This window comes from Purpureocillium lilacinum (genome assembly GCF_023168085.1).
Source record: "Purpureocillium lilacinum CBS 284.36 DNA, scaffold_7, whole genome shotgun sequence".
Lineage (NCBI taxonomy): Eukaryota > Fungi > Ascomycota > Sordariomycetes > Hypocreales > Ophiocordycipitaceae > Purpureocillium > Purpureocillium lilacinum.
In genome coordinates, this window is record NW_027072117.1 from 276,316 (window position 1) to 288,028 (window position 11,713).

Consider the following 11,713-nt stretch of genomic DNA (forward strand, 5'->3'; position numbering starts at 1 on the left):
GTAGTCGGTCGCTGTTCAAGATCACGACTCCAGGTCCGGTCCAGAATGTTGGCTTGGTGGCCGCATCGTGTGGAGGTGGGGCAGCGGGAGGCAATTCGGCGTGGAAGGGCATCAACCTTTTTCCGGGGGAGTGAGCCAGCGCGGGGCAATTTGGCGCGGCCTACCCTATACCTGCCGTGATGTTTGGATTCGGCGTTAATGACACCTTCCTTTGTCATCATACTTTCTTGGCATGCAAGTGTTAAGAAAGTAGCGCATTCTATACCAATTTGATTAACAGTTGTGCCACCAACTCTGCGAGCCGCGCTCTGCGCTGGCTTTGGCAGCGGCCATGGCAACTGCCACGGGCTCGCATGCCGGCTCAGATCCCTTTGATCTGGATAATCACATTCCCCTAACTTTTGCCGATCGGGCCCGTGCTGCCCAGCTCCGAAACAGTTCTCCGGTCGTGGACCGGCCGATCGGTGTCTCGCCGGCGCCACGGCGATTGGCCCAGACGCCATCTTCGCCTCTACTCCGACTCTCCAACTCTGCTGCTACGGAGGGTGCGCAGCCTGCTTTCGCGCCGTATAGGCCCTCGCTAGAACCCATTCTGGAGCCTATCTCCATCGTCGAAGGCGCCAACCGGGTCGCAAAAGAGCAAACGGATGCCTACAACGCCAAATTAGCAGTCTTCCATGCATTCTGCGAATCATTCGACCAGGCCGCGAAGCAGTTCACTTCTGGAATTGAGCATACCTTCGCGAACCAATTCGCCACCAGCTTCCTCGATTTCTGGCGCCAGTCTCTCTCGATACTGCCGCCCGTGACGGCGCCGACGTACAGCAGCGTTGCTGCCGGTCACAGTCCTCTCCAGGCCCCTGCGGGCCACGCCACCACCCCCTCTGCAGAGGCCCCGCCATCTGCACCACAACAAACAGCTGAAATACGTCTCCAGGGACGACCAATCCCCGCCCCACCGAAAGAGGACCTCCGGGTCTTTGTGCGACTTGACGCCGAAGCACCGGCGAGGAAGCTCGAATCGTACGCGATCCGGACCCACATCGCCGCGAAAGTCGGCATCGACCTCCACCAAATCCCGGCAGCCTTCCCCGTAAACTCGGGCTGGGCTATTCGCACCGCGGATGCAACCATTAGAGACCTCATCGTCCAGCGCCAGTCCGAATGGGCTGACGTTCTCGGCGCGAAATCCGTTGAAGTCAGCAAGAAATGGTACACCTACGTCGTATCCAATTGTCCTCGCAGGCTCACTGATGTCCAAGGCAACGAAGCCGACTACGACGAAGCCCTCAAAAGCGAAATTACCTGCCAAACCGGCCAGACGGCCGTCAACATCCGCCCTAGTCGTCACGACTCAAACGATCTTCCTGTCAAGACACTCCTCGTGTCTTTCCTCAAACCCACGCAGAAACCCTGGCGGCTTTTCGGCTCTAGCAGGCTGGCCCGATACATCGACAAACCCGTAGCGCCCCGCCAATGCGACAAATGCTGGGACTTCCACGCCCGACATAGCTGCGACCGCCGACCGTCCTGCAAGCGATGCGGCAAGGTCGGACACGACGACTCCTCTTGCGCAGCGCCGGAGCAGTGCGGCAACTGCCTCGGACCGCATGCCGCAGATTTCCTGAAATGCCCGGCTCGTCCCATACGATCCCATGGCGCCTTCCGCCGATTGACCAAGGAAGAGAAAACCCGCGTCCGAGAAATGGGCGCCCAGCTATCCGCCCAGCTAAGGCAAGGCACGGCTCAGGCGGACGCGCTCCCTCCACCGGACGGAGGATCGCCTCAGACCGTGAACCCCTCACCCGGACCGGCGCCATTGAGCGCACCTGAGGCGAACGACCGCCCCAGCCCTTCTGCTCCTGGTAGCACGCCCGGTAGCACGCCCGGCAGCACGCCCAGCAGCATGCCCGGCAGCACGCCCCCCAGCGCTCCCCAGCCCAACGACAGCCAAATCGAGCCTGAAGCCAACACTTCAAGAGCTGAGAGCGAGACCTCGACTCTCAGCCCAACCATGACTATAACCCCGCCATTTATCATCGTGGACACGACTCCTCGGCCCGCGAGCAGACCTGCCTCCCCCTCCAAGAAGCGACGCATCGACCCCATCGCGCATGACCCATGACGAGGCATACCCGTGCTCGACAAGACGGCAAGAAGACTCTACGAATCTTCCAAGCGAACGTGGGCAAGATCCCACCAGCACACGACTGCGCCCTTGCCCTTGCGGACTCTGAGCAATACGACGTTGTCCTGCTGCAAGAGCCCTGGACAGAAGCTAAATATGGCCGCTGTCTCACTAAAACTCACCCAGCATATGATACCTTTTCTCCAGTCGATAGCTGGACCAACAATACTACCCGCCCACGAGTCATGACATACGTCCGGCGACGCCCCGGCCTAACGGCCGACCAACGGCGTCCCGCGACAACTCGTGACATTCTCTGGCTCACCATCAACAATACGACGATAGTCAACTGCTACCGACAGCCTGATTTCGACGGGGCTCTTGACATACTCCTTGCCTGGAGCCCGCCGAGCAGGTGCTTGGTCGCGGGAGACTTCAACGCTAAACACTACAGCTGGCAGACCGGTCGTCTCGATGGCCGGGGCGACGACATCGCTCACTGGGCATCAGAGTCGAGTCTCAGCCTGCTCAACCCGACCGACGTGCCTACAAACCCGCATGGAAATACCATAGACCTTGCCTTCTCGAATGTACCACTGTCCGAGGCAGTCGTGGAGGACCATCTGGCCACTAGTTCCGACCACTTCACGCTCAGCATAGCGCTCCCGGAGGTGGGCGTAGCGCCAATACCACCTGGAAAAGTCCGCGTCACGACGGAAGACGAGATCAAGCGGTTCGTAGATCTCGTCCAGTATGGGTCAGTGGATATCCCAGCCCCGACTTCAACTACCGATGACCTTGATGCTCTTGCATCCGCCCTGGTGCGCCTCCTCCAAACGGCGGCGAAGGTGGCCGGTCGCCCCGTTCGAAAGCAAGGGTGCAGCGCCCCATGGTGGACCGAGGAATGCCGCCTGGCCGCAGCGGAATACCGCGCGATCAGAAGAGTCTATCCCCTTGGATTTTGCCGCGAAGTTCAGCTCGCCAAGAAAGACTTCCAGAGGGTTGTCCGCCAAGCTAAACGGCGATACTGGCGCAATCTCATCGACAGCTTTAACGACAGTTCATCTGTGTTTAAAGCCGTCCGATGGTTGAAGTCGCCAGGTGCCTTCCAACCACCACCCCTCGAGGTGGATGGCGTGGTACACGAAACGCAGCTCGACAAAGCCAATGCCCTCCGACGAGCCACGCTGGAAAGGCGAACCTCAGAAGACGACATAGCCGACCCGTGGGTCCCAGTCGCCGCGACTAGAGCGATACCATTCTCCCAGGATGTATCACTGGCCGAGGTGCAGGACGCGACCATCCGCACGGGAAACACATCCCCCGGCTCCGACAACATCACTGTCAATATGCTCAAAGCCGCCTGGCATATCATCGGCGAACATGTCCGTCGCCTCTACGAGGGCTGCCTCCGACTAGGCCACCATCCTCAACCATTCAGGGAGGCGGAAGTGGTCATGATAGCGAAGCCGGGTCGTCGGAATTTGTCGACACCGCGCGCCTGGCGACCAATCTCGCTGCTCTCCTGCCTAGGCAAGGGTCTTGAGAGGCTCATCGCACGCCGTCTAGCGTGGGCGTCCATCCACTATGGTGTGCTCCATCCGCAACAAGCTGGAGCCCTGCCGAAGAGATCCGCTGTTGACCTCGTGGCTGCTCTCGTGCACGACATCGAAGAAGCATTCGCTCGCGGACTGGTCGCCACGCTGGTGACAATGGACATCCAGGGGGCTTTTGACACCGTCCTCCGCAACCGACTGATCCTCCGCCTCCGTCAACAGGGATGGCCTGAGCATCTCGCACGGTGGGCTGGCTCGTTTATGTCAGACCGCTCGGCGTGCGTGCGATATCAGGATATTACCACACCCAGTTCCCCGCTCCAGTGCGGGCTGCCGCAGGGTTCGCCCGTCTCGCCCATCCTCTTCTTGCTCTATACAGAGCCGATCTATCGCCTGGGCAATCCGAAGGGTCGGTTCGGCTATGCCGACGACACCGGTATCCTATGCCTAGGAAACTCGCTGGAGTCGACGGCCGACAGGGCGTCGCGCTATGTCAGCGAGCTCGTAACATGGGGCGCCGCCAACGGAATAAGCTTCGACTCTGCAAAAACTGAGGTCATGCACTTCTGCCGAACCAAACCCAGGGTGTCGCCGCCTATCTTCCACGAGGGCGAGAGACGCCCGGAAAAAGCGATGCGCTGGCTAGGCATTTGGCTCGACAGCACTCTGACGTTCAAGACCCACGTCGAGAAATGGACAGCCAAGGCGCAAGCCGTGGCACACCACTTGCGAGGGCTCGCCAACACCAAACATGGCCCACTCCCGAGCGCTATGCAAAGAGCCGTCCGAGCCTGTGTCGAGCCAGTGCTGCTCCACGGCGCCGAGGCCTGGTACCCTGGATTGCGAGCCCCTCGCTGGAGCCAGCCCACGAAGGAGGGCTCCTCCGGAATCCAGCAGCTGCTGCGGAAGATGAACAAGTCGCTTCACAACTCTATGCGTGCCGTTCTGCCAGTCTGGAGGACGACGCCTATCGCCGCGCTGCATCGTGAGAGTGGCATCCCGCCGATCGCCCAGTTGCTCGAAACTCGCCGGATGCGCTTCGCAGCCCGCCTTAAGCGTGTGGATGAGGCACACCCGCTGGCCAAACGCACACTGCAGCCGAAGCCGCCGACCATCCATAGGTCGATCAAGCTGAAGTACCAGATGCCTCGCGAGGCTTTCCGGACTAGACTCAGACGCAGCGATCAGCTGCTACCTCGCAGCACGCGACCACTGCTCCTGCCCCGCCGTTTCGACGAGCACGCGACGACCCTACAGACCGCGTCGAAAGACGAGTCTGCAAAAGACTTCCTGGAATGGCTCCGGTCTATCCCTCGTGAGACGCTCATCGTCTACTCAGACGGATCCCTCTCCAAGGAGAAGGCCGCTGGGTACGGCTATGTAATCCATCGCGACGGACATACCTTGACGACTGGCAACGGCCGCCTTGGCCCAGCGGAGGTCTTCGACGCCGAAGCCAAGGGCGCCCTTGAGGGATTGCGTGCTGCACTGAACCTCCCTAGCCCACGACGCATCTTTGTGTGCCTCGATAATCTCGGGGTCGCAACCTGCCTGGGAGGCATGCCCGCGGACTCTTCTCAGGAAGTGTTCCTCGAGTTTCAGGCTCTGGCCACGGCGCATGGCGCCGTCGAGGTCCGCTGGATCCCTGGCCACACCAACATTGCGGGCAACGAGCAGGCGGACGCCTTAGCGAAGGCGGCCACCTCCTTGCCCAAACCCGCAGACGCTCTCCCGACACTCGCTCACTTGCGCAGGACTGCCCGGCAGCAGCCCAGAGACGCTTTTGAAGCCTGGTGGGACGCCTCTGCACCCGACCAATACAAGCCACTGCATCTCAAGCCTGCCATCGGCTGCCCACCAGAGCTAGAGCTCCCACGACCACTGCTCCACCACCTGCTCGCGGCACGGTCTCGTCACGGAGACTTTGCCGACTACCACGAGAGATTCAACCACGACGACGCGCGGCTAACATGTTCATGTGGCCGACGAAAAGAACCGAGTCATCTCTTCTATTGCCGAAAGATCCTGCCGCGACATCGGATGAGGCTGGCCCCCTCACCGACTGCGGCAGTCAATCGTGCAATAGGCAGAGACTTCGACAAGTTCGTCAAGCTGGCGAAGGCAAGCTCGTTCTTCGAATGGGCGCGTCCTCGCTACTAGGCAAGCCGCTCCACCCTCCCTTCTCTCTTTCCTTTGTACTTTTGCATGTTCGATACATATTCTTTGCCCGTGTAGGCGGAGGGTGTCGCACCACCCTTTGCCCGCCCGGGTCAATTGAGGCCGCTCTTGCAGCCTCCGACGATGGCTTCTTTCGAGGCCTACAGAACACGGCACTTGGATGCCGCGCTTGGACGACCCGCTGACGGGCACCGAGCACGAATCGGAGCGCCTCTGAGCCGATGAAATGCTGGATGGTGGTTTGTTTACTTTTCGCGATAGGGAAGAGGGGGGATCCGAGGAGGTAATCTCTGAGTGACCCACCAGAACCTGTATCGATAACGTAGGATAGACCCACTAGCTCAGCACGTCCTGTGCCCCATAGGGACCTGAGCGGCCTCACGGCCGCTGGACGGAAAACACACTAACTAACTAACTTCGGCGTTAATGACGTGTTGCTACGATGGACTTGCGGGCGTTCCATGACGACTGCGGGCAATGGGTGATGGCAAATTCTGCCCTGGAATTTTAGAATGTCCTCGAAGAATTGTCTTCAGAGCTTTGAGTTTCTACTGGCACCCGCCGAAGATGGTCAATGTTTACGTTCGGCGTGGAGGTTTCATCACGACGAAGCAGACAGGTTAAGTGTCGTGTAGCAGTGTTTCCTTTACAGGCCCCCAAAAAGGGAACAAAAAAAACTGCCTGTACGATCCTGCAATTTTCTTCAACTGGATACTTTCAGACAGAGGTTGGTGATGAGGAACGAACCCACGCTTTGTGCCCGTGGTCACAAAGACGGCGTTCCTGTGCAGCACGTTCAGTCCCGCCCCCGCATGAACCCCCCCGGTGTAAGTCCACCATCACCGGATTCCGTGCCGCGGACAGCACGACTCGAGCACCCACTTAAACAACTTGTTCAATCCTTGAAAGGGCCGACCGTGTGGATAAGCGAGGCGCGCAAACCTGGTCGCTCGCCACGAGCGCGCAGCCCTCATTCATCCACCTCACCCCCGGTACAGGGACACAATGAATGACGACCGACATGGCAAGCTTGACGGAACCGGCAAGTCGCTCTGCACGTCACTGGAATCCTGGACCTGCAAGTCGCTGGCGCGCGCCCTCCCGGTGCGTAAGGGCGGCCCACCATTTCACCGAGCACGACTCGTGGGTCTCTTGAACTCTTCCCTCCCCCGCGCCACCGCCGGCAGCCGGCACACAGGGCAAGTTTCTGGCGGAGAAGCAAGCAGTTCGCGGCGCAGCTCCAGTAGCCCGGTAGCTCTGCAGGTCTGCACTCTGTACGGGCACTGGAGTCCCGCCGGCAACCCCGTGGTGGTTGGTGGTGGCTCAACGCTTTGCGCCCCAGATCAAGCTTAACCCGCATCTGTCGACGCCCTCGGCCGTTTGTCGGGATAGCGTCGTCCGGATCCCTGGCCGCGCGGCAGCCACCGTCGTAATGCTTGTTGTTTTGTGGGAAAGCCACCTGCAGCGCTCCCGCGGCGGCACACGTCCGTCAGGCAGGCACAGATCCCCAGAGACATCAGAGCTCGTTGTGATTTGATGGCAAACGGCGATGGCCTGGACGTGGGATCATGGCAGCCAAAGACCGTGAGGAGCCGGGCTGCAGCTCCAGAGGCTCTTCTTACGAGACATGCGCGAGCGTGGGCATAGGCAGTCGTACGTGCCGCTGGGACGCGCTTCCCGTTGGAGCGGTTCATGGCGAGCAGGTTGGCCATGATGCCACCAGATGAAGATGACCGGGACCTGATTGGGGTCTCTCGCCAGCGGGACAGGCTCCCGGCAGGCTGGCCGTGGCTTTCAAGCCACACCCTCCGCACCTCTCACCGTGGGGAAGGCAAAGGACGTAGGCATCATCCTATGCACTCCGCTTTAACCGGCGGGACGGCAGTGCCGATCGCTGGCATCGGTTCTTGGGGCGCGCCAAGTGGGAAGCGAATTGTTCGGTAGTGCGTGCCGTGCCAGGCCATGCCATTGTTACGTCGTGCTGCAGCTTGCTGCTACTACATAACTTGGACCAGCTCCCGTCTCTGCTTGCTGTTGTTTGTTGCGCCAACGCCAGCAACATCATCTCTCACGAGGAGGGAGACAGCACGAGTCGCATTGCGCACGGCACTTACACCCGCACTGCAGTCCCACCCCCACAGGTTGCAACTTGCAACGCACACCCACCCGCCATGGTGCTGCCGCTGCCGTTGTCACTGCTCTCCGCGGTGCTGGCTGCCGCGGGCGGCGCCTCCGCGGCCGTCACCTCCGCCGCGGCAACAGGCCCCGACTTCTCCGTGACGACGGGCAACCTGTCGACGTGGAACCAGAGCGACTGGTCCATCACGGCGCACCAGTTCGTCCCGGGCCACTACCAGTCGCGCCTCGGCCTGTCCAATGGCTACGTCGGCGCGTCCGTCGCCGCCGCGGGGCCCTTCTTCGAGATCGACGTCAACCAGACGGACCGCGACGGCCTGCAGCCCACCAACGGCTGGCCGCTCTTCAACCCGCGCATTGCCTTTTCCACCATCTCGGGCTTCTACAATGTCCAGAAGAACGCCTCGGGCACCAATTACCCCTGGCTGACCCAGTATGGCTGGGATTCCTTCATCGCCGGCATCCCGCACCCGACGGCCATTGTCTTTGGCTTTGGCGACGAGTGGCTCGATGCCGACGTCAGCAACGAGACGGTCTCGAATTTCCGGCAGCGGCTGTCCATGAGGGAAGGAGTCGCTGAGTGGTCGTACACGTGGAGCCCCAAGAATGCGTCGGCGTCGTTTGACGTCACCTTTGCCCTCATCTTCAGCAGGGTGCGACCCAATGTCGTTGCCTCCAAGGCCACGATCCGCGCGTCCAAGGACATCAATGGCACGGCGACGGACCTGCTTGACGGGCGCAGCGCCGTCCGCAGCTATCTGGACCAAAAGGGCGTCGTCTCCAACGGCAGCAACCCGAGCGTGTACGCCGCGGTCCACCCAGACGGACTAGCCAACGTCACGGGCTGGGTCGTCTCCATGTCCGACTTTGCATCGTCCGGACGTGGACGGGAGGCGAGCGGCAAGTATCTCGGAGCCAACGAGACGACCGTCGGGCAGACATTCGACATACGCCTCAAGGCCGACCAGGAAGCCGTCTTTTACAAGTACGTCGGCGTCGCGTCAACGGACAAGTTCGAAAAGGCCGAGAGCGTTGCGCGACAGGCGGCGAGCAAGGCCAAGAAGGACGGCTGGGAAAAGCTGCGCGACGAGCACACCGCAGCGTGGGCCGAGCTCATGACGGAGCACGCAGTCGACAACTTCACAGACCCGGCGACAGGCGAACTGCCAGACGATAGCAACGTCCAGATCCTGCAGGTGGCGAGCGCGGCGAGCACGTTTTATCTACTGCAGAACCTGCGGCCCGAGGACGGCAGCGGGCTCAACGACAACTCTGTCGCCGTCGGCGGGCTCACGTCGGACTCGTACGCGGGTCTCATCTTCTGGGACGCGGATACGTGGATGGCGCCGGGGCTCAACATTGCGTTCCCCAAGTACGCGCAGCAGATTGCCAACTTCCGCGTCAAGCAGCACGCGCAGGCCATCGACAACGCCGTCTTCAACGGCTACGCCAACGACAGCTCGCTGTACTCGTGGACGGCGGGCCGGTACGGCAACTGCACGGCGACAGGGCCCTGCGTCGACTACGAGTACCACCTCAACTACGACATTGCCTTCAACATGCTGCAGCTGCTGAACGTGACACGCAACGACACGTGGTTCGCCGACGGGCCGGAGCAGGTCGTCCTCAGCACCGCGTACATGACGGCCAGCCTGGTGCAGTGGAACGAGACGGAGAAGCGCTACTGGCTGCGTAACGCCACGGACCCGGACGAGTATGCCAACAATGTCGATAACCCGTCGTTCACGCTTGCGTCCGCGAGCGAGCTGCTGAGACGGGCGAACGAGATGCTCGTGCGCCAGGGCAAGGAGGCCAACGAGACGTGGGCCGAGATGGCTGAGAAGATGGCGTTCCCGCGGGCAGAGTCTAACATTACGCTCGAGTACCAGACCATGAACAACTCTGTCGAGGTGAAGCAGGCCGACGTGGTGCTGGTGACGTATCCACTGGGCTACGGCTACAACTACACGCCCGACAATGCCCTCCTCGACCTGGACTACGTATGTTGCCCCAGCCGCTCTCTTCGCCGGATGATGTGACACACGATGCTAACAACGATGCGCAGTACTCGATCAAGCAGTCGCCAGATGGCCCAGCCATGACTTTCTCCGCCTTTGCCGCCGCCGCCAACGAAGTGTCACCCTCGGGCTGCGCCGCCTACACGTACACGCTCAAGGGGTTCCTCCCATACCTGCGTGGCCCGTGGTACCAGTTCTCGGAGCAGCAGATCGACGACCCGACCATCAACGGCGGCACCAACCCCGCGTTCCCGTTCCTGACGGGCCACGGCGGCGCCATGCAAATCGCGCCGTTTACCTTCCTCGGCCTGCGCACCGACCAGGACGTCCTGTACGTCGCGCCATCGCTGCCGCCGCAGCTCCCGCACCTGCGTCTCCGGCGCTTCTTCTTCGCCGGCGCGGCCTTTGACGCCGTCCTCAACACGACGCACACGAAGTTGACGCGCGTGCCGATCCCTGCCAACGCCGGGAACCTCAACAGCACGGGCTACGCGGGCAAGGCGATGCCCTTCATCGCGGGCACACCGGGCAACGAGACTGGCAACGAGCAGTATACCATTGCCGTCAACCAGACGGTCGTGGTACCCAACCGACTGTACTGGCAAAAGGCCACCCGCGAGGGCAACCTGCTGCAGTGCCTTCCCGTGACCTCCTCAGACGCGTACGTCGCGGGCCAGCTTCCCGAGAGCGCCACCGACGGCGCCGCCGCGACAGCATGGCAGCCCAAAGACGGCAACGCCAGCGCCAGCATCTGGGTCAACACGACGGGCGTGCCGCCGCAAAAGGTGCGCGGGCTGTGGTTCGACTTCGGGGAGCGGCCCGTCGCGAACCTGAGCGTGTGGTTCTTCAACGAGACGAGCGACCGGGTCGACGAGGGCCCCGTGGTGAGCTACGACTCCGTGAGCGCGAACCGGCAGGAGGCCGGGCCGGAGACGGTGCTGCCCGTGCAGGGCAACACGACGAGCATAGCGCTCGCGGAGAGCCTGGACGTGTGGACGGGCGAGTGGGTGAAGCTGACGGTGCAGGGGTGCGCGGGCTGCGACGAGAGCGAGGGGGCGGGCACGGGCGGCACGGTGGCTGAGTTTGTGGTGTACTGATTTGCGCGTTTTGGAGGACAACACTCTTGAGCGATGATGCTGCTCTGTATATCCTGTCCCTACTACAGTATATGAATAATGATGAAAGATGTGAACCTGCAGCCTTTCTTGCCAGACCAGGGACAGAGGAAAGCCCACATGAGTCTGTGTTCACAACTCAACACCGCCTGAGGTAAATACGATTGAGCCGGCATTGCGAGCCCGGACTGGCGGCCCCTCCCCTCGCGTGTAAGTGGCCCAAACAGGCAAGTGCTCGGCAAATGGGGCCGGCCGGTATCGGTGCGCGGGCGGAGCAACGTCCGGGTTCCCCTCCGTTTCGTCAATGCCCGTCGTTTACGCCGCCGCCGCCGCCGCGCGCAACATGGAGCGGGGTTGGTGACAGTGGCGATGCAGGCGGCACGGGCTGATGACCGATGCAGTCACTTGCATGTCACGACATGATGTTGCTCCATCCCCAGACTTGCATGAAGACATGTGACGGGCTATTGTTGACGGGACTGGCACCCGCAGTCGAGCTACCCCTCTTGCTCTTCTCCAATTCCTTATGAGGACGTGGCCATCGCCCTTGTCATAGCTGCTGCTGCTGCTGCTGCTGGTGGC

The 11,713-nt window shown here is 61.4% G+C and overlaps 1 protein-coding gene across 1 annotated transcript; it reads left to right on the top strand.

Moving 5' to 3' along the window:
- Positions 1-8,033: 8,033 nt before the first annotated feature.
- Positions 8,034-11,113, top strand: PLICBS_008997 (uncharacterized protein; the record flags this gene model as incomplete). The annotated part of the gene is made up of 2 exons (XM_018327695.2): positions 8,034-9,998; positions 10,064-11,113. The coding sequence occupies 2 exons, from the start codon at positions 8,034-8,036 to the stop codon at positions 11,111-11,113; spliced, it is 3,015 nt and encodes a 1,004-aa protein (XP_018173636.2).
- Positions 11,114-11,713: the final 600 nt, after the last annotated feature.